At 61.1% G+C, this 24494-nt stretch overlaps 1 protein-coding gene across 1 annotated transcript in view; it reads left to right on the top strand.

Annotated features, from left to right (window-relative positions):
- PARP1 (poly(ADP-ribose) polymerase 1) overlaps window positions 1-21033 on the top strand; it is a 38404-nt gene extending 17371 nt beyond the window's left edge. The window contains exons 6-23 of the mRNA XM_030302223.1: window positions 525-641; window positions 1067-1243; window positions 3808-3952; window positions 4551-4691; window positions 6799-7041; window positions 7197-7265; window positions 7473-7605; window positions 9241-9436; window positions 12457-12585; window positions 14718-14801; window positions 16179-16301; window positions 16869-16997; window positions 17729-17827; window positions 18253-18405; window positions 18760-18887; window positions 19537-19598; window positions 20156-20270; window positions 20516-21033. Of these exons, the coding sequence (XP_030158083.1) occupies window positions 525-641; window positions 1067-1243; window positions 3808-3952; window positions 4551-4691; window positions 6799-7041; window positions 7197-7265; window positions 7473-7605; window positions 9241-9436; window positions 12457-12585; window positions 14718-14801; window positions 16179-16301; window positions 16869-16997; window positions 17729-17827; window positions 18253-18405; window positions 18760-18887; window positions 19537-19598; window positions 20156-20270; window positions 20516-20597 (2325 nt within the window). The 3' untranslated portion in view covers window positions 20598-21033. The remainder of the gene's footprint in view (window positions 1-524; window positions 642-1066; window positions 1244-3807; window positions 3953-4550; window positions 4692-6798; window positions 7042-7196; window positions 7266-7472; window positions 7606-9240; window positions 9437-12456; window positions 12586-14717; window positions 14802-16178; window positions 16302-16868; window positions 16998-17728; window positions 17828-18252; window positions 18406-18759; window positions 18888-19536; window positions 19599-20155; window positions 20271-20515) is intronic.
- The last annotated feature ends 3461 nt before the right edge of the window (window positions 21034-24494 follow it).

Here is a 24494-nt window from a genome sequence, read left to right as displayed (position 1 = left end):
GAACAGTTTGCCCGTGGCCCTAGCAGGGAGGAGGCTCGCCCCGAGTGCCCTGATGTAGGGAGGCTGGTGCCATCCTGGGCAGGGTGGCGGTGAGGATAAGCGAGATGTGGAGCGTAGGCACTGCGTGAATACGGCCCCTGAGACTGAAAACTCCCATTTCCCGAGCGTAGGTCTGCTCTGTGCAATCCGCTCGCCATCAAGGTGAGCGGGGGTGCTCGTCCCTACTCGCCTCCGGGTGGGAGAACACCCACCCCCGTCGTCCCTGAGGCGTGGGTGTCGGGGCGGGGGGTGAGCCTGCCGTGCCCCGGCTCTTCCCCAAGCGAGTCGGTCCACGGGAGGCTGGTTCCAGGGACGGCTCCGGGTAGAAACGGGATTCTCGGGATTCACTTCCCTGTTGCTGACGCCAGCTTGGAGGCGCGGCTCCGCTGATGCGCCAGGACGCCGCCGAGACCGAGCAGGGTGGGGGCCCCCGGTTGGGTCTCCGGACGGAGCCAGTCGCTCAGCCGCCTGGCTTTCGTCCTCAGGCCCAGAACGAGCTGATCTGGAACATCAAGGACGAGCTAAAGAAAGCGTGTTCGACAAATGACTTAAAAGAGCTGCTCATTTTCAACAAGCAGCAAGTGCCCTCCGGGGAGTCGGCGGTGAGCTGCCCTCTGCTGAGTGACCTCGGGGCGGGGGGGGGGGGGGGGGGGGGGGGTCCACCGTCCACATGGCCACCGTTTCCAGGGCTGCGAAGACTTTTCTATACGTCACTCCGCGTCTAGGGTTTTGGGGAGACTGGAGTGGGCCGTGTGTCTGTCTGCCTTGTGCATTCACACCACACACTTTGGCCCAGGTGCCCGGGGCCTCCAGGTGTTGGGGGACTGGAGCCGCCTCGTTTCCCCTGGTTTCCCCGCTGGCTCTGGGGACGCCCTGGCCCTCCCTTTACTCCTCAGCCACCCAGGGGCGGGGGCTGCGGCGTGTCACGTGGACACAGCAGTCCGAGCTGCGCCGGGAGCCCGGGGCGGGGGGGGGGGGGGGGGGGGGGGCGAGCCCTCCTCTCTGACCCGCTTCTTGCCGGCTTCAGATCTTGGACCGAGTGGCCGACGGCATGGTGTTCGGGGCCCTCCTTCCCTGCGAGGAATGCTCGGGCCAGCTGGTCTTCAAGAGCGACGCCTACTACTGTACCGGGGACGTCACTGCCTGGACCAAGTGTATGGTCAAGACACAGACACCCAGCCGGAAGGAGTGGGTGACTCCAAAGGTAAGGGGGGTGGTTCCAAGAGCTTAGCCAGAAAAACAGCCTCACCCCCGTCTGGGCTTGTCCACACCACATGTCCCCACGACTGGAGTACAGCGTTCCCCAGGCTCCCTCACGGCGAGGTCGTCCTCGCGGTCTGAACGCAAGATGGCATTGTCAGGTCCGTACGTTTGCAGACTCCCAAGTCTTCTAACGGGAGGACAGTTCTGTCTGATTGTGTAAAACCCTCCTGCCAAGATACCTGCCGATGCGGTGCCGCCTCTGTGCTGGGTGCTGTTCTGGACACGGGGGGGGGGGGGGGGGGGGGGGGGGACGGCAGATGCGTGGACGAGAGTTCCTTTTCCCGAGGCCACGTTCTTGTCTTAGTGCTGGGGAGGGGGGGGGGGTTGGGTCCAGAGTTCAAGTATCTCCTCTCGGTCTTGGTTGGTTGGTTGTTTTAATGGAGCCGCATATCCTCGATGCAAAAAACTCATCTGGGGCCCTCGGCTGGGACTCCCTATACCCGCAGACCCGCGCGAGCTGGTGCCCGGCCACTGGGGCAGAGCAGTGGCGCCGCCTCTGCCGGGGACTGGCCTTCGAGCCAGGTCGGCTCATCTCGCTGCTGTGCGCACAGAGGCCCGTGGGTGGACTCCGGAACCGTCCCCCGCACCCACGGCCCCCGAGCGCCGCTCACCCCTCCCCTGCCGTGGTTACAGCCCCGCCCCGCCCCACTCTGTCCTGTGTACTCGCTCTTGAGCGATTGCTCGAAATCAACTCTGACCTCATCGTTTCTTGCACCCTTAAAACCTTCCGGTGATTACACAGGTCACGTGAAGCATTTCCCGGTTTTTCTGAGTGTGCAAGTACTGCACACCCGCCTGTGGTATTCGTGTTCCTTTTACTATCTTTGAGGAAACAATAAGGCCGTAAGGGCAGGAACTAGTTTGTGTTTTATATGCCAATTGCGCGGCATTTGTGTATTTCTTTTAAGTTTATTTAATTCGGGAGAGACAGAGACCCCCTGAGTGGAGGAGGGGCAGAGAGAGAGAATCCCAGGCAGACTCCACACTGTCAGCACAGAGTCGCTGCGGGACCCGAACTTGGAGCCGTGAGGTCACGACCGGAGCCAAAATCCAGTGTCTTACTCTTAACTAACAGAGCCACGGAGGCGCTCCTCTGTCTCTATTTTTGGAGGGTTAATTTTCGAAGCCACCTGCACGTGTAAGACGTGTTTTCAGGCCGACGGTACCTGCCGCCTGTGCGGAGTCACAGAGTCACGGAGCCGAGTGAGACCGCAGCCCGAGGGCCGTGGCCAGAGTCGAGGGCACCTCCGTAGCTCGGCCCTCCGGGGTTGCCCAGGACCCGCCTGGCTCCGTGGGCCTTCTGCGGCCTCTCCGCTGCCCTTGTCCCCCTCGAGTACCGTTCCCCCCGCCCCCGCACGCACACGCGCTTCCACGAAGTCTTCAGCCCCCGGCAGTAGGGAACCGAGCACGCCACGTTCCCCGAGCCCCACAGCACGCCGGCCACGAGGCTTTGCGTGCGCCCTGCTTTCTCGGCCCTGGCTGCCTAAGCGGGTCACCGCCTCCGAGGAGCCCGCCCTCCCAGAGCTCCTGTGTGGGTCACGTTGGCCTCGGTGGTAGAGCTCAGCTCCTTGTTAAAGTTCCCCTTCAGGCATCTGGCCCGGTCAAGACCGACCTTCTTGCTCGGCGAGAGAAACGGTCTTTAGAACGTCGCTGTGAGACGTGGCATGCCGGGTGCCCAGTGTGTGGGAGGCGGTCTGCGTCCTCTCTTGTCCGCGGGCGTTCACTGAACCCGGGGGTAGCAGGGACGGGGCCTTGAGCGAGTGACGCAGGAGCACGGCCGCTGTAAGTCGCCCGGGATGGAGACGGACCTTGCTTGGGACAGGATCCGTGGGGACACCGTCATCGGGCTCTCTGTGGCCATGGTCCCTTCTCTTGTTGTTTTTTAGTATGTATTTTGAGAGAGTGCGCGGGGGAGGGGCACAGAGAGAGTCCCAAGCAGGCTCCGTACTGTCAGCTCGGTGCCCGACTCAGAGCTCGATACCGTGAACCGTGAGATTGATCACGACCTGAGCCAACGTCAAAAGTCCGATGCTCAACCCCCTGACCCCCCCTCCCCAGGTGCCCCGGCCTCGTTCCTTCCTAGGAAGGGAGAGGAATCGCCTGATTTCCTCTCGGGAAGTAATCTCTTTCCCAGTGTGGACAGTCCCCGTAGGGTTTCCGTCGGGAGAGGGGCATGTGACCCTTGAGGGTGAGGCTCCAGCAGTGGGCCCCCCCACCACATGGTCAGCTGACGGGGGAGGGGTTCGTGCTTCGTGTTTTATTTAAGGAAACCGCTTACGGCGTCCACGTGGCAGCTTTATCATCCACGTGGAAGCGCCAGAAGCCAGTGCCATATTTGCCATAACTGTGTACTTCGTGCCGGAAGCCTCACGTCTCCTAGGTCGCTCCTTGCTGCGAGAGGGGAAAAAAAATTGCTTCGTTTAGACGAACCGAATCCCCTTTGTTCTGTCGGGTGGTTGTTTCAAAGGAGAACCGGTTTCTTAGCTGAACCTTACGTGATTTCAGGAATTCCGAGAAATCTCTTATCTCAAAAAACTGAAGATCAAAAAACAGGACCGAATATTTCCACCCGAGACCGGAGCCCCGGCGCCAGCACCCCCACCCTCCGCGACCTCGGCGCCCACTGGCGTGAACAGCTCCGCCCCATCAGGTACGGCTGGGGCGGCCTCAGGGAGGGTCCCCAGGTCCCTTGGGTGCTGTGCCGGCCTGCTCCCCTCCGCACAAGGGGGAACGCTCGGGAGGGGCGCCCTAGGGAGGGCCGGGCCAGCACCGCCTTGCACAACCACCCCAACCCTGTCTGGGGCTTCCCGTTCTGGGGTCCGTGCCGGACACCCAAAGCGTGGGAGGGTTACTTCCCTCGGTGTCGCGCGGGCCGAGCTTTGAGTGACCATCCTTGACGGAGCTGCTTCGTCCCATGGGGTTAATGAGTGTCGTGTAAGAAGCTGCGGTTTCAGACGTGAGGTGGGAAAAGCAGAAAAGTAGTTGGGGGCCCACGTGGTCCCACCACCAGCCTCCTGGGCCCTTGTCCCCGCACAGCCTCGCCGGTCTGCCCGGGGGCGGTGCGGGGGGGGGGGGGGGCAGTGTCCTGTGGCTGCCCCCCTTGCCTTGTGTTCTGTCCTCCACTTCCCTGCCGGCCCTGGGCCTCTGCCTTCGCGGACTCTGCCCTTGGGGGATGCTGACCAGAGGGGAGCCCGGGCTGTCCGGTTCCCCCCCGGGACCTTGCCACCTGACGACAGCATCCCTTCCAGATAAGCCGCTGTCCAACATGAAGATCTTGACTCTGGGGAAGCTGTCCCGGAACAAGGATGAGATGAAGGCCACGATCGAGAAACTCGGGGGAAAGCTGACGGGCACGGCCAGCAAGGCATCCCTGTGCATCAGCACCAAAAGTGAGTTCGATCCTGATGTGGGACGGGTGTGCACGCACCTCCTGAGGCTTTGGGAACGGTGGTGAGGTGGCGCGGGGAGCAGGGAGGGGTGAGGTGCAAGGCCGCATGGGGCACTCCGAGTTGGCTCTCTTTGCTCAGCACTGTTGTCGAGGTGCTTTGTGGAGGGAAGCCAGCGTGGGTACTTGGCGAAGCTGGCGTGGGGTCGTGTGCATGTTTGCGGGCCTTCTGTCGGGGCTGTGGGCTGCCGGCTGCTCTTTGCCGGCCTGGGACCCTCCCCTGGGGGACTCTGATGGCCTCGGTGCAGCCCCGGCCGCCGTCAGCTCCTAGTAACGACCGCTCAGATAGGCTCGGATTTGAGAGCGAGGCTGGGACGGCGCTGAACGACGGGGGCCGCCCCTCAAGAGCAGGAGAGGTTCTTGTCCGTCCACCGGCTGGAAGCCCGGGGAGGTGAGAGGAAGAAATGGGGTGTTCTGAGTGAAAGAACAAGGTAAAGCCTCGGAAGTCTCGACGAAAAGGAGGTGAGCAATTCGCCTGGTCAGCGGTTCAAGATGAGGGTCTAAGGTGCTCGCTGAACTGGGAGAAGAGTGGGTGAAGCAGGGATAACGCTCGAAAGTACTGAACGGAAGTCACCGAACTGCAGGAGGCCGTATCTGAACAGAAAGGTAGCTCGCGGGCTCGATGTCTGAGTCCGTGAAGCAGACAGGACCGTGGAGCTCAGAGCGGCGGAAAGAAAGGAAAACCAGGAAAGATGGCGTGAGGGACGGCAGAGTGGCATCAGAGGGACTCAGTGCGCATTAGAGGCTCCCAGAAGGAGACCAAGAGAAAGGGACAAAGATCTTTTTGTGAGTAGGCTTCTTGCCCAGCGCAGAGCCCAGTGTGGGGCTTGGATTCGAGAGCCGGACGCGTAACTGGCTAATTCGCCCAGATGCCCCGAAAGAGGGAGAAATCTTTCTCGAAGGAATAATGGCTGAAAACTTCTCCAATCAGGGGAAGGAAACCGACATCCAGACCAGAGGGTCCAGAGACGAACCCAGAGAGACCTACACCGAGACTCATTCTAGTTAACATGGCAGAAGTTAAAGACAGGATGCTAGAAGCTTCCAGAGAGAGCATTTTGTGTGCAGGGGAGCCCCGTGGGATCCTCAGCTCCTACCCAGGGCAGTACAGACGCACGGGTTCCCCGTCAAAACCCGAGGGGTGTCTTTCACAGAAATGGAGCAGATGGTCCTAAAATTTGTGTGGAACCACCAAGGACCCCAGAGAGCCAGAGCAGTCTTGAGAGAAGGACGAAACTGGAGGCATCGCGCGCTCGCTTTCAGGCTGTCCCGCGTGGGACAGAGCCGGAGGAAGCAAAACCACACAGGGCCGGCCTGAAACCTCACAGAGGTCGGTCAGCGGAGCAGACCGGGGAGCCCGGCGGTAAACCCGGCGTAAAGGGTCGATTCACCTACAGCAGAGGAGCCAAGACAACCCAGCGGGAAAGCTGGATCCCTAGCTCGCCCCACTCACAAAAATCTCCGAGTGGATTACAGATCCGGCTTCCCTCCCCTCCGTCTTGTTCGATTGCCCGTCTTCTCCACTTCTCTGTTCAAGTCGGGAGAAACGGCCGAGGCGTTAGCGGGACGCAGACGGCAGCGCGTGTTTACGGTGTCGTGAGGCCCGAGGCCATAAAAGTCTTCGAAGAAAACCCAGGCGGTGAGCTCGGGTCTTGACTCGGCCTTGGTGACGGTTCTCTCCCACCTGACACCAAACGCAGAAACGAACCAGCAGGACTAGTGGAACTAAAAAAGCCCCTGTGCGTATGGGAAACCGGGACGGAATACGGGGGCCCCCGCAGAACAGGGGAAGTGACCCGAGTCCCGCATGTGGCCTGGTGCGTGGTGGTGCGCTGGGTGGTGCGCTGGGGGAGGGCGGCCCGGCAGAGGCGGGCTCGGGGTTCCTTGCCCGGTTGTGGCGCTGCCGACCGCGCAGCAGGCGGCCCCGGCCCCGAGCGCTAGGCGACGAGGACGGGGCCACGGTGCCCGTGTCGGAGGCTCGGGCTCCGTCGACCGTGGCGTCGTGCGTGTCCCCGCTGACGCCTCGGCTGTCTCTCCCCCGACTTGAACAGAGGAGGTGGAGAAGATGAGCAAGAAGATGGAGGAGGTGAGGGAAGCCGGCGTCCGCGTGGTGTCTGAGGACTTCCTCCAGGACGCATCCGCTTCCACCAGCAGCCTGCAGGATTTGCTCTCGGCCCACGTCCTGGCCCCCTGGGGGGCCGACGTGAAGGCGGAGCCCGTGGAGGCCGCGGCCCCCAAAGGGAAGTCGGGGGCCGCACTGCCCAAGAAGAGCAAGGGCCCCGCCAAGGAAGAAGGTGAGGCTTCCCGGGCCCCTGGGTGCCCTCGCCCCCATCCCCGCCCCCATGGCCCCGTCTCCTTCCCGCCCCCACCCCTCGCCCCGCCCTGCCCTGCCCCTGCCGCCTCCCAGGCACTTTTTATTCGTGCTTGAACCTTTATGTCCCTTTCCAAGGCGTCAACAAATCTGAGAAGAGAATGAAGTTAACCCTTAAAGGTGGTGCCGCTGTCGATCCCGATTCTGGTGAGCGTGAGCGGGCGGGAGGCCGGGCTGGGCCACGTGGTGCCTGGGCCCTTCTGTCTCCTCGGGCTCCCCCGATCCTGAGGACACCTGTGTTTCATGGGGAGCCTCCTGAAGGCGGTGGGTGTGAACCCCACACCCGCAGACCCTCTTCTCCCCGCGCGCTTCAGCCCCTCGGAGAGAAAAGCAGGCGCCTCTCCTCCATGACAGGTCTGGAACATTCTGCGCACGTCCTGGAGAAAGGCGGGAAGGTGTTCAGCGCCACCCTCGGCTTGGTGGACATCGTGAAGGGAACCAACTCCTATTACAAGCTGCAGCTGTTGGAGGACGACAAGGAAAGCAGGTGTGTCCTGGGGACGGGACAGAGGCCCTGCGGGGACTGCGGAGCCAGCCTCCTCGCCGAGAGCACTGGTGTGGCTAGGCCTTCGGTGGGAGGGAAGCCACCGTCGCCCCAGACGGCCTGGCCCCCCAGCGTCCGGCCCCCGACTTCGGGGGACGAGCTGGCACTCCATCTCCCAAGACTTCTCACGGCCCCTCAAAGATTCCCGAGTCCCGATCCCTTTACATGCACTTGAAAGCTTCTTGAAGCAGGTAAAGTTGGGCGAGAACCGAACCCGCTCTTTTTTTTTTTTTCTTAAGGTTCGTTTATTTTGAGAGAAAGAGCGGGTGCGCGCAGGGGAGGGGCAGAGAGGGACAGAGAGAGTCCCAGGCAGCGTCCTTGCCGTCCACGCAGAACCTGACAAGGGGCTCGAACTCACGAACTGTGAGATCGCGACCCGAGCCGAAACCAAGGTTCGGACGTGCAACCGGCTGAGCCCCCAGGCGCCCCACGAACTTCCTTGTATCGTGTTCCTTAAAACCCCTGGTTCCTCTCGGGGGTCAGCTTCGCCGTCCTTACTGGCACACGGACGCCGTTGACCCCCGGCGCTCCAGGGGGCCTGGAAGCTTTGCTGGTTGGGAGGCAGGCCCTGTGATCACAGCGACCCCGGGCCAGTTCAGCCAGCCCCTAGTGCATCTTGGCCGGCGTCCGTCTGTCTGTCTCCCGGTCGTTCCCGCTTTCATCAGAGCGCTCACCCACCAAGTGAATCCCAGAGTGACCCTGAGAGAGACCAGTGGGCTCCTCAGATTTTCTGAAGAAATGAGCCCCACGTCGCGTGGCTTCCCACCTCCCCTGGTGGACGTGTTTTTCTGGTGGCCCAGATTCACTGGGGCTCACAGTGAAGGGGCCACGTGGGCTATTGGGTCGGGACGGCTTTTCAGGACAGCTCAGTAGAGCGCCTCCCAAGCGTTTCCAGGGAAAGAAACGGAGCAGAGGATGAATTTCTCTGCCTTTGGGCCACAGCCCAGAAAACTGCCAGGAAGCCCCAAGTTTTCTTTGAATTCTTTGGTTTTACTTTGAAAGCGCATACAAATCTTGCGTTTGGGGTTCTGATTACGTCTTTGTATGTCGTGATGTAAAAGTTAGGTCACGTGTTCTTTCCCCTGAGGATAGTTAAGTCCCCCAGAGGTAAGCGGCGCGCCCAGGGGACCCAGTGCCGTGTACCCCGGTTGACGTGGAAACGGAGAGGGGTGGTCAGGTCTGTAGGCTCGGCCGGCTTGCCCCCGTCATCCCCACGTGCCGTCCCATCCGAGCCCAGCGGTCCCAGTGTCTTCGGGCGCGTCAGCAGCAGTTGCATCTATCGAGCCGCAGGACTCCCCGACAAAGCTTGTTGTGTTTCTTTGAGGAGCAAAACCGGGCGTTTTATGTAAAAGTTGGTGAAGCCCGGGGTTTGCTCCACAAGCTTGGCTGCCAGATGCAAGTGTTTAAACTTCTGATTCTCAGTTGCATAAAACATAAAGGTGCTCTGTTGTAATAGTTCCCTTTACTTCTCCGTGTCGTTTTGCGTCCAAGCAGGACATCAGGGAAGGGGAGAGCCCTGAGTGTGAGTGGCTGACCCACAGGTCTGTCTGATCCCCCCCCCCCCCGCCCCCGCCCCAGGTACTGGATATTCAGGTCCTGGGGCCGCGTGGGCACCGTGATTGGCAGCAACAAGCTGGAGCAGGTGCCATCCAAGGACGGTGCCATCGAGCACTTTATGAAATTATACGAGGAGAAGACCGGCAACGCCTGGCAGGCCAAAACCTTCACGAAGTTTCCCAAAAAGTTCTACCCTCTGGAGATCGACTACGGCCAGGTAATCGCGGAAGGTCCGGCGCCGTCTGGTTGTAGCGAGAGGGAGGGACGCCCCGGGCGGGTGGCATCGTCACTGGGGAGTGCTGCTGGACGCTCAGAGTGAACACCGGCCCTTCCCAAACGATCAAGAGGGGGGAGCGCTCCCCAACGGAACGACGCGGCCAGCGTCACATGGAGAGCAGAACCGGACGAAGTCGCCAGGAAACGCCAAAAGCCTCGCGAGCGTGAGCGCGGCACGCTTACCGGCGCGGGAGGGCTTGTGCGGCACCCCGAGTGGGACCGGCCCCCGGGAACGGGAGGTCGGGGCAGCGCGCGCAGACGGGCGGACCGCAGAGGGATCGGACGGGTCGGGGCGTGCGGTCGAGTTAGTGGACACAGAAGAAGCATCTGCTAAAACCTAGCAGCAGTTCACAGGTGAAATGCACGCCCTCGAGGGTGAGGTGCAGCTTAGGTGAGGACGGTGTGCCGCCGCGGAGATTGCGGGTGTGGCTTCTGTTGCGTGACCTGGCTTAGTTCCAGGTAGAGTTACAGTGACTTGGGCTCTGCTGGGTCATGGTTTGGGCCCCACGTTATCTCCTGACGGTTTCTGTCGTGTGTTGGTAGCTCACCTGTTCGGTCACCGGAGAGTCTTCCGTTGTGCCTTGCTTGGTAGTTTGTGGACATCTGGACCTTCGTTCTGGCAAAATGCCTTACCCTGTTTTTTATGCAGAAATCTGTTACGCTTGACCCTTGGCCAGCGTGGGGGTCTGGGGGCACAGCGCGCAGTCTGCCAGTGCGGTCACGGATCCACGTGAAGTTTGTGGTTTTTTGTTTGTTTGTTTGTTTGTGTTTATTTTGAGAGAGAGAGAGAACCTGCCCTCGCACGCGGGGGAGGGGTAGAAGGGGGAGACAATCCCAAGCAGGCTCCGCTCTGTCAGCGCAGAGCCCAGCGTGGGGTCCGAACCCACGAACTGTGAGATCGTGACCCGAGCTGAGATCAGGCGTCAGACACTTGACCGACCTGACCACCCAGGCATCCCAAGGGTCAGCTGCACTTTTAAAGGAAAGACGTTTCTTTTCACAGAAGGAAAGGTTTATGGATAAGTAGAGATTTTGATTCCCAGCCTTTGAGGCCTGAAGTGTCTCAGATGGGAGCTCTCTAGCTTAGAGAGTGCCATGAGCTCTCACCATTAAAAATAGAATTTAGCGAAGCCTGGCAGGCTCAGTCTGTGGGGCGTGTGACTCTTGGGTTATGAGTTCGAGCCTCACGTTGAGAGTGGAGATGACAATCAAATATCTTTATTAGAATTAAACTGGTGTGTCGCGTTGAGGTTGAGAGCGCAGAGATCGTCTGACTCGGCAGTGCCCCCTACTGGTTAATTTTCCTGGTTTCAGAAATACATTTTAGAAATTTTTGAGAGTGACGAAGATACAAAAAAATCACGATCGCCCAGAATTAAGTGCAGTTAAGATCACGGTGTATGTCTTCCGTGCTCCCCTCCCTCCATGGGCACTTGTCCCCACCAGAAAATTGGAGCCTTGCCTTGCCAGCTGTGCTGAGACCACCCGCTCCTTCCCTGGACAGACCTGGAGCGTTTCCCCGCTGTCCAGATGCGCGACCACGTCGTACCTGTCTCAGTAGCTGCATTTTGTTTGTTTCATTTAGAGACAAAGAGAAGGTCGCGTGGGAGAAGGGGGGAGGGGAGCAGGGAGAGCAAGCGGGGGAGGACAAAGAGAGGGAGGGGATCCCAAGAGAGAGAATCCCAAGCAGGCTCCAGGCTGGCAGCGTAGAGCCCAGTGTGGGGCTCAATCCCACGACCTTGAGATCATGACCTGAGCGGAGATCAAGAGTCAGACGCTTAACCGACTGAGCCACCCAGGCACACTGCCCCCCCCCCCCAGTAGCGACGTTTTAAAAAGCAAAAAGAAAGCGTAAAACTAATTTTAGTACTTTATTTTCCTTTTGTTTTTCTTCCTTTTTTCTTTTGAAACTAAAGTTCTGAAATTCGCTGTATTTTTAGCCCTTGCAGCCTGTCTCAGCTCCGACTGAGTACATTTCAGAGCCAGCAGCTACTGAACGAGGCCGCGCTGATCTAGAGCAGCATCTGTTGAGGCCGCGCAGGTGGTCAGAGGTCACGGTTCACAGGCTGCGAATCGCCTATAATTGCGCGAATGTTTACATAAACGTTTCTGTGGTTGTTCCCGTCGGTGGCGGAGGCACCGGGTTACGGAGTAAATGCAGATAAATAAGGCTTCTAACGCGTGGCCGGTTTGCTTTCTGGTGAAGTTACGAGTGCGGGAAGCGTGGATCCGCCGTGTGTGGACAGCAGCGGCCAGGAGCAGGAACACAACGCGGATGACGCGGATTCCAGGATCGGTGTCCGGTGCCAGTTAGGCTCACTCAGATACTAGGGACACTGACGGACAGGGCGCGCGGTCCCTGCCCTCATTCGAAAGCGACGAGCGTTCAGGCGCTCTCCGTGCAGCGTGGTGTTGAGTTAGCCCGGGTTCTCCAGGCTTTGTGCGGGAGTAAAGCTTTGTGCCCTTAGCTTCTTGGGAAGTGCGATCCCAGGGAGCGGGGGTGAGGCGGGGAGGGCGGAGGGTTCATGCAGGAGTGGGTCTGCGAGCGTGATCCTCTGGGACTGCGTGGGAGGCTGTAGGCGCTCAGCCCTGGGGTTCGGCAGCGTAAGGGGGGGAGCACTGGTCCGGTGTCCCCTTGGTCTGTGGCGGGCCCTGGACAGGTTCCCGGGTAGGAGGTGACGAGTAGGAAGGGGTGAGGGCACCAGGGGGGCGCGTGTGCCTGCGGGTCAGGCTGCGCGGAGCTGGGTGCCGCCGCGGTGGTCGGAGGAAGGGTCTAGAGCGGCCGTAGGGACTTAGGGGCGCTTGGGGGGCGTCCGATCCCAGTGCTCCCGCTGCGGCCCTCCCCACGCCGTAGTTTCCGTGCCCTTGGTGCTTGGATCCCGCCACCTCTGCGGCTCGGACGCCACCGCCGCTCCTCTTGGCCTGTCGCCTGGGGTCTCTCACCGGTCCTCTTCCCTCCAGGACGAAGAGGCGGTAAAGAAGCTGACGGTGAACCCCGGCACCAAGTCCAAGCTCCCCAAGCCGGTGCAGGACCTCATTACGATGATCTTCGACGTGGAGAGCATGAAGAAAGCCATGGTGGAGTACGAGGTGACCGCGCCTTTCTTTGATCTGCGCTTTGCCCCTGGCGCTGGGAGTGTGACGCCGGGTCGGAGCTCGCAGGCTGGTACGCAGGGGCTGGCGCGGGGCCCCGGAGCGTTCGTGTCGGGAGCCCGATCCTCAGCCCGAGGCCGACACGGGGCCGCTGGCGCTCCTGAGAAGATGGTTGACTTGCTGTGAGGCCTGTGGTATGTAGGGAGCCGGCCCTGGGCCCCGTCCCCTCGCGCCAGGCCCCTCGATGCCGAGCACACTTGTCCTGCAAGCCCAGGGTGCGTCTGCTTACGGCGAAAGAATCGGGCAGTACTGAGGAGGCTGGAGAACTTTCCACGGGTGCCACGGGACAGAACTCCTCCTGTTTCCAAGAAGAGGGCAGGGGTGGGTTTGCCGTGTTCCCGCTGCCCGGGGCAGGGCCGGGGGCTCTGAGGGTGCGGCCGGGTGTCCCCGTTCGTTCTCCAGCCTGGCTCCGCTTTGCCCCGGGGGTGAGCGCGGATCCCCTTGTGGGGCTCGGCCCAGCGGCTGTTCGAGAACGCGTCTCGTTCTCCTGGAGGTTCCTTGGTGGGTTTGCCAGCGGCCGGGCTGTCCCATCCTGTTCCCGTAGACCCCCGAGCCGCCTTCTGTCAGGATGGCCAGCCAGCGTGGCGGCTTGGGGACAGGCTCACAGGGTCGGGGGTGCATGAGGAGGAGCAAGGAGGCGCCCAGGGAAGAGGGTCTTGTCTCCGTTTGTTTAATGTTTCAAAAGAAGCGCCCGTGGGTCATTTCTGGCTCCCTGTGCTCTGGTTCGTGGGATTTCTCGACTCCGGGCGGAACAGGCGTCTCCCTGGGAAAAGCCGGTTTGGGGCTGGCTTTCTCTCACACGGGAGACTCAGTTTCTCAGGAAGAGCAGGGCCCCTGGTGAGGAGAGAGCCCGTGGGGAGTGTGTGGGGAGTGGGAGGCCCACATGGGATAGGGTCCCAGGTAGATGGGAAAACGTGGCGGCCTGGGAGCTCTGTCCCGGGGGGGCCCGCCTTCGTGTCCCCTGTGGCTCGCTGTCCCGGCCGGGTCGGTAGGGCTGGGCCCCCGGTTTCTCTCGTCCCCACGGCCGGGGTGTAGGTTTTGAGGGGTGCAGGCCAGGAGACCAGTCTCTTCAGATGAGCACCAGGGCCCCACGGTCGGGGTGCCGCTCGCTTCAGAGAACCGGCCCCCCTCGGAGCCACTTTCCTCAGCGGCTTCCAGCCCCCGTTTCTGGTCGGACCGGAGATGCTGCGCTCAGTCCCATGCCCTGTGCTGGCCTCGGGGTAGATCGCCCACCTTCTCCCCCAGACCCATCTCCGGCTGCTCAACCTCCCGGAAACCGGCCCCACCCCTACCAGGGTGGAGGGGAGAGAAGTGTGTGCCATGGGGGAAGGCCATTACTGGCCGCCGTGGCCGCCGCCCCACTTGTGCCTGGCACGTCCTCGTACCCCGTTAGTCACCGCGGGGGCTCCGTTCCTGGGATGCCCGCTCGGCCCCGCGGGCACAGGTGGGACCTGGGGACTCGGAAGGGTTCGGGACGCGGGAGCAAGGAGCACAGGCCCAGTGTCTCACAGGGGGGGGCGGGTGCCCTCTGAGGAGTGTGGTCCCTCATACAGACGGGAGAGCGGGGCCGAGGGCAGGTGCGTCCCTAGATGTGGGCCCTGTGGAGCCGCGTCCCCGGTCCTCCCGCGACAGCTCAACACCTGTGTCGGTCATTCCCAAGGCGGTGTGAGCGGGAGTGGTATTGCTGGAAAAATGTGTGACCTTCCGGGGTAACTGACGAAAAGGGACAGCGTTAATTCGAACATAAACGCGTATGCTTAGAAGCATGTGCTTTGGGAAAAACATTTTCCTCCGCTTTACGTTCCCACTCAGCTGGGAGCAGCCTTAGCCGTGCGGGGGGACCTCATCCTCCCGACGGGGATTGGTGGGAGTCGCGGGGGCCGGGGGGACCTCATCCGGGCTCTGCCTGCAGCGAGCGAGATCCTTCTCGCACACAGACCCCGGGTGTGGGCGGGGCCGCGAGCTGTAGCGCTGGGTCCCCGATCTCCCGGGAAGACGGGGTACTTGCCCACCGTCCCGTCTCCACCGCTGAGCAGCTTTCGGAGGGAAAACGCCCCCTGTGTCCTCAGATTGACCTTCAGAAGATGCCCTTGGGGAAGCTGAGCAAGAGGCAGATCCAGGCGGCCTATTCCATCCTCGGCGAGGTCCAGCAGGTAGGCAGGGCCTCCCAGGCCTCTGCACCCCGGCTAGCAACGTCCCACGCCGCGGCGCACGGGGCTTAGGTTTCTTCAGATAAGCGTCACAAGCGTCTGCTACGTGCCAGAGGTGGGTGCGAGACTAATGAGTTAGCCGTGTTTTCAGTGATGGCATACGTAAGTCTAGAAACCGGATTAGGTGTTTGGTTCTCCCGCCTCATAAAAACGACCTGATTTTGTGTGCGCTTCGGAGTCAGGCTGAAATTGGGGGCGCCTGGCTGGCTCAGTCGTGGAGCGTGCGACTCTTGATCTCGGGGTCGTGAGTAGAAGCGCCAGGTTGGGTATAGAGATCACGAGATCGCTGAAAATCCTAAAAAAAAACGAGAAGTTGAAATTGTTTTGCGGTTGCTAGGAAACCATCAACCAGAGAGCGAAATGTTTTCTCCGTTTCGTTCGTGCTCATTGGACATCACCCTCCTGGTCCCCGGTCCCTCCCTGTGTGCCCTGATGGGCAGGGTGCAGGCCTGACCTGTGAGGGAAGAGCACCGGGAAGCTAAAGTCGGACCCCAAGAGCGGAAAGTGCCGGAAAAGAGCCCTTGAACCGGAGCCCTTCAATCCAGCTAGCAGCTGCGCCTAAGCCCTGGCCCCTTTCCTTGTCGCCCGCCGGCTGGGACATGAAAGCGTTTGCTATTCCAGAACCCCCGGTGGAAAGGCTGGGATGCCCTGCCCCCCCACCAAGCAGAGCGAACTACAGACAGAAATATTAGGAATCGGGGAAGCCTGTGTCCCAGTGAGAAGCACACGTGCGGCCTGGGGCCTTGCGGGGGCCACATCGTCGCCCCTTTGCCGCCCGTGCCCCCCCTGCCGTGTCTGCCAAGTGTCCCAGTGGTCCAGCTCCTCCGTGTCTGCATTTATTGAGCACTTCCTGCATACGGGGCTCTAGTTGGCATTGCGGCAGTAGGGGAGCTAAGCCTTTCTGCATCTGGACCTCCAGGTGTGATAGAAACGAGTCCCTGCCTTAAAGCTGAAGGTCGGTGGGTAAGGGGGTTTGCCAGAGTTCATAGCAGTGGGGTCTTTCCCTTCAACGTTTTATAGTGTAAAAATCCCAGGCGTTTCAGAAAGAGGAGTGTCTCGGGGGTGCCCGTGAGGTCGTCACCTGGCCGCTCCCGTTGACATCTCACGTGACGGTGGGGTGTGACAGGTCCACAGGTGCACAGTTCTTCCTAGAAACGGAAGTTCACGTGGGGAGGGGTCCTGTGCTCAGGGTGGAGTGGCACCAACTCTAGCTGGTCTTGGAAATTTCCGGGCCACTCCGGAGCCGGCTCGGACCTGCCGCATGCGGGGCCCTCCCAGCTGCCGCCTCAGTCCGTGTGCCCTCTGTTCCCTCCCCTGAAGGCGGTGTCCCAGGGCAGCAGTGATTCCCAGATCCTGGATCTCTCCAATCGCTTCTACACCCTGATCCCCCACGACTTTGGGATGAAGAAGCCTCCGCTCCTGAACAACGCGGACAGCGTGCAGGTAGCTCGCGGGTCCCGGCGGGGGCCCCGGGTCCGCTGGGCGCGGATGCACCTGGGTGTCACTCCCTGCCGCCGCTCCTCCGTGTCGTGACCCCTGAGGGCCGGGGGCAGTGCCGGGAGGACCTCGGGGCCCTCGCTTCAAAGTGGGATTTCTTCCCACGTCAGTGGAGACAGACCCCGGGCAAAACAGATGGGCTTTCTGACCTGGCTGCGCCACGCGGGGCTGGCGGAAGGAGCCGCGGGGCAGGACAGCCTCTCCTGACAGCATCGCTCCCCTGCTTTCCCTCCCTGCCTCAGGGAGCCGGCCCCCGGTCCCCACCTGTCCCCACCTGTCCCCACCTGTCCGTGTGCGGGGTTGGAAATGCGTTCTCGCCGCAGGCTTGTGGCTTCCGGCCGTCCCCTCCCCCGGGGAGCAAGCCGCCCCCACCCCACCCCGGCATCCCGGAGGGTCCTCAGTAGTGTTCACGGAGCGGCGGGTGGGTGACAGGCTGTCCCCCCCCCACACACACCCAGCTGGAAGGTCCCCCCACCCTGGTGCCAGCCCGACGTGAGCCTTCTGTTCCTCCAGGCCAAGGTGGAGATGCTGGACAACCTGCTGGACATCGAAGTGGCCTACAGCCTGCTCAGGGGTGGCTCGGACGATAGCAGCAAGGACCCCATCGATGTCAACTACGAGAAGCTCAAGACCGACATCAAGGTAACAGCCCCCCTCTGGCGCACCTGACCTCTGTCCCCGGGGAGCGGCGGGCCCTGAAGCAGATGGCCGGTGGCCCGTACGGAACCGCGGGGCAGCTCACCTGTAAACAGGCACCTTGGTGGCCGGGCAGCCTTCCAGGCTAGGGCCTCTGCTATAGGATTTTGAGGGACCTTCCAGAAAGTTCCTTCTTCCTCAGTCTAGAGAGGGTCTGTTTTGGACGTTTGCGTGGTGTGAACGCACCACTAGAAGGTGCAGAAGGTGACGGCAGCCGTGACAAACGTACGGTGCCGGGTCCGTGCTCTGGGGCCGAGGGACTGTGCCGCAGGCCGCTCAACTTTCGGGGGGCCGGGGCTTGGGCAGAAGAAGTCCCCCTGCCTCGGGCCCGGCAGGGTTGTAAGTGTGAGCCTGGAACGGGGTGTTTACGTCCCTGAAAAGAGCGTTTGCTTCCCGCTTGGGACAAAACGCGTCTGTAGGGCCAGGTAGAATAAGCCACCAAACGCCCCTCGATGGGTCCCGGGGGCACCTTCTTGACCGTAATGCTGTGGGCCTGGTTCTTGGTGCGGGACTCGTTCTCTATTTTAATTAAGCGGAGGGAACCAGGGTTCCTAGAACACCCAGCCTTTCCCACGGCGCGTGTTTGAAGCCGTGTGTGGCGCCTCGTATGTGGCCGTTACTCCGTCGGGGGCTCTCCGGGGTCTCCCTCGCTCTGATTCCAAGACACGATGTTCTAGGTGGTGGACAGAGACTCCGAGGAAGCGGAGACCATCAGGAAGTACGTGAAGAACACTCACGCGACCACGCACAACGCCTATGACCTGGAAGTTGTTGACGTAAGAACCTCTCCCTCCCCCGCCCGCTCCCTCCAGCGTGGGTCTGGGTGGGAAAGAATCGTTGACTTCGCCTCGAGTAACGAGTAACGGGAGGAAGCGACTCGTTTGTCGAGCAGGGACAGTAGTGGTCTCACGGTTGAGGGTGGCTTCTTACTCTTTTCCTGTTTTGTTTCTTTTTTTATTCGTTTTCTGGCCCAAAGCCAAGTTTGGGAATCGGGAAGTTGTATCAGACACGCATCGAGGGTCCGCGGTGGGCTCACGCCCCATGCCCCACCCCACCGAACCACCTGTCCTACCGGAACGGGCTGCGCCCTCCGGCGGGGGGGGGGGGGGATGGGGGGGATGGGGGGGATGGGGGGGAGGGCCCAGTGGCCGGCGGGTGTGTGTTAGGCGGAGTAACAAGTGGCGTCCTTCTCCTCGGGCAGATTTTTAAGATCGAGCGTGAAGGCGAGAGCCAGCGCTATAAGCCGTTCAAGCAGCTGCGGAACCGGCGGCTGCTGTGGCACGGATCCAGGACCACCAACTTCGCCGGGATCCTGTCGCAGGGGCTTCGCATCGCCCCGCCTGAAGCGCCCGTGGTACGTGCCTGGCCCGGGGCGCGGGGGCGGGGCCTCGTTTAAGGGTGGGCTTGGGCTCCGCCACGGCCGCCAGGTGGCCATTGCCAGACCCTGAGCCCCGCGTTTGACTCTCGGGAGGAGGTGAGAGTAACGGCCGACGTTATGAGGCGTTGACACGCGCCAGGCGCTGAGCCGAATGCGCACAGACTCGTTGGATTTTCACAAGAGCCCCGTGAGGTTCTTGCCCAGTTCAGAGGAGAGGAGAGGGGAGTCCGGAGGTTATGTAGCGGCCCCGCGTCCCTGGTGCCTGGCCCCGGTCGGCGGTGCTCCGGATGTCGGCTGGCAGGTTTCAGTGTCCCTTTTCCAACCCTCCAGACCGGCTACATGTTTGGTAAAGGGATCTACTTCGCCGACATGGTGTCCAAGAGTGCCAACTACTGCCACACGTCCCAGGGAGACCCCATAGGCCTGATCCTGCTGGGAGAAGTTGCCCTTGGAAACATGTGAGTGAGCCTGGCCTCGGGCGGGTCTCAGAACTCCCTTGGCCACCACGACGGGGGAACCAGTTCTGGCCGAGTGAACTAGGGAGGCCCAGGAGCGCCTCACAAAACCCAGGATCGGGGATCCAGCCTGGCCTCGGGAACCGGCGGCGCCCACCTTCCTGTGCCCCAAGAAGCCGGGCTGGCTCGCACAGACGATGGTCACCCCGTAGCGCGCACACCCCACTGGTGTTTAGAATTTTTGTCCAAGTCCATCCCAGTTTCAAGTACCCCGCAGAGAAAATCTGGTGGGTCCCGTGTGGGTCGGGCGTCAGCCTTGATTCTGCGGACGTCACACGGAAAGCAGGGTTCGGTAATGAGCTGGGGGCCTGGGGATCGTGGCCCGGGCAGAGAAGCCTCGAGAGCGGCCGGCCGCGGCTCTAGACAGACCCTCTCCTTCGTAGTGGCCCCGGAGCCGTGGTCGCGGACGCAGTCGATGCACGAAAAGCACACCCTTGCTTTCCGAAGCCGGGCTGGGAGGGAGCTCCGGCAGCGAAGGCGCGCTGGGTTCTCGGGGCGCTTGTCGGTTCTCACGTGGCTTCCCACCGGTCAGACTGTTGGGGTGGGAGCCCTCGGGCCGTGGAGGCCGCTGACACTGACCTCTCCTGAATAGGTACGAGCTAAAGCATGCCGCGCATATCAGCAAGTTACCCAAGGGCAAGCACAGTGTTAAAGGTAGGGTGGCTCCGAAACTGCCCCGGGCGCCTGGGACACCACCGGGAGGGCGCTTTCTCCCCCCAGAAGGCTGTGTTCCCGTAGCTTGTTGTAGAAACTCCGCTCACGCTCTGTGGCTGGCGTCGCAGACGGCAAAGGAGGGTCTTGGCGCGGGCGGCAGCAGGCAGGGGCATTGGGTTCTGACCTGACTCCGCTGCGGCTCGAGGGCATCTCGTGACCTCTCATCACACAGTGGGGTTTGGGGCGTCTTGGATCGCGCGGTTCATGGCCCCTGATGATTTGGGGCCTCCACCTGCCAGGCGGAGGTGACTGCAGTTCTGCTCAGCGGAAAGAGGATCCCGGGGGGTGGGGGGGCTGTTCTTGAACTCGGTAAGGCTCGTGCCCCGGGAACGTGGCACGTAACCTACAGGCTTCTCTATCCAGAAGAAGGACAGAGCACGGAATTTGCGTGTGGCTTTAAAACGAGCGCATAGACCCAACGTAACATGGACCGCCTCTCCTGGAAACATTTTCCGCCTCTGTCCTCACAATCCATATCACTCCGGCCTTCTCTGCAGGTTTGGGCAAGACGACCCCCGACCCTTCAGCTAGCATCACCATGGATGGCGTAGAAGTTCCCCTTGGGACGGGTATCCCGTCGGGCGTTAACGATACCTGTCTGCTGTATAACGAGTATCCTTTTCCGCGTGGGCCGTGGGCCACGCTGTCCGCGCAGGGGGCAGCGGTCCCTCACGCGCCCAGCGTCCCGGGCGCAGCCTGACCGGAGACCCTCCGGCCGACATGCCCTCGGCGGCCTGCCCTGGGGGAGAGAACGGGCGCTCCGCGTCCGGGGTGCCTGGTCTGCGGGGTGTGACCTTGGCAGCCGCGGGTGCTCGCTCCGTCGTGAGACCGCGTGCTCCTTGACGCACCCCCTCCAGGTACATTGTGTACGACGTCGCTCAGGTAAATCTGAAGTACCTGCTGAAGCTCAAGTTCAACTTCAAGACGTCCCTGTGGTGAGCCCGGGGACGTGTGGCCGAGGCGCAGCCGGAGGCGGGGGCCGGTGCGCCCCCGCTCGGCGGCCGAGAGCACGAACCTTCCTAAATCCCCTCAGAAAGGATTCTCTGTGAGCGTTTGGTCACGTGTGAAACGATGTTCCTAGCTTTTCAAACCCCTTGTTTGTGTGGGTCTGGGGGTGGGACGGGCGGTGGGGTCCTGCCAGCCAGAAGCCGGGTGGCGACAGCTGACGATACACGAGAGGCTGGGGCCAGGTATTCGTCCAGATTAGTCCCGCGGGAAGAGCCAGGCCCGGTCAGAACGCCGGCCTTACTGGTTTCCCCAGGGGAGGAAAGAATAATCTTCCGCCACTTCTAAGCGTCTGCCTTTAGTTCGGGTTTTGGAAAAATGTTAAGCGTTTATTTTGAGGTAAAAATAAAAACTAATTTCATACTACTTAGATTTTCTTTATTTTGCATCAATTGCCTTTCTTTTTTAGACCTTTGTCCCCCCTTCCCCGCCCCCCCGTGTGTGAGTTCTGTGGGGAGACCAGGAGGAGGGAGATCAACAATTTCTTCTTATACTTTCACCAAAAAAAAAAAAAAGTGCTTTCCTTTTCTAGAGACACCCGGACGGGGAAGCTCTTAGAATCTGTAGCGTAGAGGGGCCTGGGGGGCTCGGTCGGTGAAGCGTCTGCCTTCAGCTCAGGTCGTGATCTCACCGTTCGTGAGTTCGAGCCCCACGTGGGGCTCTGTGCGGACAGCTCGGAGCCTGGAACCTGCTTTGGATTCTGCGTCTCCTTCTCTCTCCGTCCCTCCCCTGTTCGTGCTCTCTCTCTCTCTCTCTCTCTCTCTCAAAAATAAATAAACATTAAAAATAGAGCGTAGCGACTTAGCTGCATTTGAAATTCCCGAACCTCCCCAAAGCACCCCGTCTGGCGAGTGGAGACTATCACTGACACCCCCAAGGGCTCGTCGTAACTCTCAAAGCGGGACCAGCTTCTGCGTCTGTGTCCGCGCGTTTCGTCTCATTCTGGCTACAGTCTGGTTACTGTTCACGGTACAAGGTCCGCGAAGACCGGAGGGGACTTGGTGCCTGTGTCCGTGGGACCCCGGAACGGCCTGGGCGGTGCCCCGTCCAAGTGGCCGAAGAGCAAACTCCAGACGTCGGAAGGCGGCTTGCTTTCTCTGGCGGTGGACCCGTCGCGGGGCGGGACGTGCCGGTGGCCTGCGGCTCCGACCCGCGGGGCGTGCGGAAGTGATGCTGGGGGGGGGGGGGGGGGGGAGGGCCGTGACACACGGACCTCCGGCGGAAGGAGAACGGGGAGTGGGCGGCGCGGGGACCGCGGTCTGAAACCTTGGGTTAGACACGGGTCTGGTGAGGGAGACGGCGCAGGGGTCCTCCGCGACGGCAGAGACGCGAAGCAGGTGTTCCCGGAGCTGAGCTACACGGAGCCACGGTAATGGGCTGTGTGTGGCCGGGGCTGTGTCCCGCGGTAGCCGCGGTCGTGACTCCACACGGTTCCCTGAGGGCCACGCGAGCAAGTCAACTTGATAACAGTAGAGTCCTCGACCAGCCGAAAGCCCTTGGCGCCTTTGACCAGAGGCCCGCTGCCGATGAGAGCCATTCAGTCAGGCCCTGCTTCCTGGATCCCGACTGTTCTGTGTCCTCGGCACCCCGGGCGGCCCAGGGAAAGGCAGTTTTACCCTCACGGTCCTTGATGGGACAGAGTAGTTTCAGGCTGGAGTGACTGCTCAAGGGGTTCCCTGTAATCAGCACTGGTGGTGGTTTTTTTTTTTTTTTTAAGGGGATGTTAGGTCTGATAGGATTTATTTATTTTTAATGTTTGGGAGAGACCGAGCAGAAGCAGGAGAGAGGCAGAGAGAGGGAGACACAGAATCCGCAGCAGGCTCCAGGCTCCGAGCTGTCGGCACAGAGCCCGACGCGGGGCTCGAACCCACAGACATTGAGATCGTGCCCTGAGCCGAAGTCAGACGTTAACCCACGGAGCCCCCCAGGCGCCCGGTCATAACTGAGGTCTTCAAGAGATTTGCGTTTTGGAATTCACGTTTTTTTCTGTAAGGGAACCTGCTATGTTCTCCGGTATTTATAGTTTGGGTGTCTTTCCTCCCTTAGAAAACAGGTCCCAACCCAGGGTGGAGCTAAGTGTATCCTGGTGGTTAAGCCTTTCACAGAAACCCAAGGGGACCGCACCCCACGGTTTGCCCTTTTTCCTGGCTGAGGACCAGTCTCTAAAGTGGGTAATCTGGGGGCACCTGGGTGGCTCCGTCGGTAAAGCGTCCGACTCTTGGTTTCGGCTCAGGTCATGATCTCACGGTTCGTGGGATCGAGCCCCACGTCGGGCTCTGTGCTGACGGTGCAGAGCCTGCTTGGGATTCTCTCCCTCTCTGCCCTTCCCCTGCCCATGCTGTCTCTCTCCCTCTCTGTCTCCCCCCCTCTCACACACACACTCTCAAAATAAACTTAAAAAAAAAAAGTGATGGGGCGCCTGGGTAGCTCAGCTGCTTAAGTGTCTGACTTCGGCCGAGGTCATGATCTCCCAGTTCGTGGGTTCAAGCCCCGCGTCGGGCTCTGCACTGACAGCTCGGAGCCTGGAGCCTGCTTCGGATTCTGTGTCTCCCTCTCTGTGCCCCTCCCCCACTCATGCTCTGTCTCTCTCAAAACTAAACATGAAAAAAAATTAACAACAATAAAAACGGACTCCTGTCTGTTGGTATCTATAAATGTTTAGGTAGGTCTGTCTGTTACCCCGGATTCCTCACCTCCTAGCTCAATGCATTTTCAACTCAGGACCTTTGGAGAACCAGTGACAGGTTCCATGTGGGGAAACGGAGGCAGGACTCCAGGTGTACTCCTGGGGGTCGCCTGAGCCATGGCCCCGGCCTGGCCCTTTAACCAAGTCTTCCTCATTGACCAAAAAGATGACTCGAGCCATTCAGAATCCCTGAACTCTTTTGGTACCTACCTGTTCGAGTTGTTTGTTCAAGATTTTATTAAAAAAAAAAATGTTTAAGTTGTCTCTACACCCCACGTGAGGCTCGAACTCACAACCCTGAGGTCAAAAGTCTGACGCCCCACCGACACAGCCAGCCGGGCGCCCTCTTTGAGTTGTTTTGAGAATGGGTGTGCTGTCCCCGCGAAAGATTCGGTGCGGTTCCTGACCCTGATGCGCCCTCCGTGCGTCTCCGCCGTTTCCGCTGAAATCCCAGCCCAGGTCTGGCCGCGGCGTGAGTCCACGCAAGAAGCTCCGGAGGGAAGAGGGGAAGCCGGGGACCAGGACAAAGACACCAGCCCCCGTGCTTCGTAGGGGGGACTTGGACGGTCTTGGGAGGAAGAGCCCAAGGCTGGGAAGGGGCCACGGGCGCCCCTTCCGTCCGTCACGAAGCCGCGCCGTGACCCTGGCCCTCCCGCTCCGCGTGGCTGCGACCCCGGCCTTCCCGCCCCGCGCGGCACCGTCCCCGTCCGCCTCCCCGCATCCGCCTTGACTGACGGGACCAGTCCCCGCCACTGGCCTCACCAGGCCGGCCCCGCTTCCGGGAGGCAGGCCCTGCCAGGGCTCAGAATAGCCCAGCCGCCGCCTCAGCAGATGGCCGGGCTAATTTTAGCCGTGTGGTGCTCACCCAGGGACCCGGCCGGGCTTTGGAGATTTGAATAAGCCGGTGCGCCGCTTCGCTCCGCAGCCAGCCGGCAGCAAAGCTTTGAGTTGTTGTGACCCGCGTGTCCGCCCAGCGCTTTCCCGGCATCCCAGAAAGACGGTCTTTGCGGGATTCTGTTTGCTCTGAGCCAACAAGAGCCCGAACTACAGAGCCAGCGGGCAGGGAGGCCCGTGGGGCGCTGGGGACGAGCCTGGAGCCCGAGCGCCGGTGGGGGCGCGGGGGTGGGAAGCAGGGTCCTGCCTCG

This window comes from Lynx canadensis, chromosome F1 (assembly GCF_007474595.2).
Source record: "Lynx canadensis isolate LIC74 chromosome F1, mLynCan4.pri.v2, whole genome shotgun sequence".
NCBI classification, from domain to species: domain Eukaryota; kingdom Metazoa; phylum Chordata; class Mammalia; order Carnivora; family Felidae; genus Lynx; species Lynx canadensis.
This window is presented reverse-complemented; position numbering and strand designations above follow the sequence as displayed.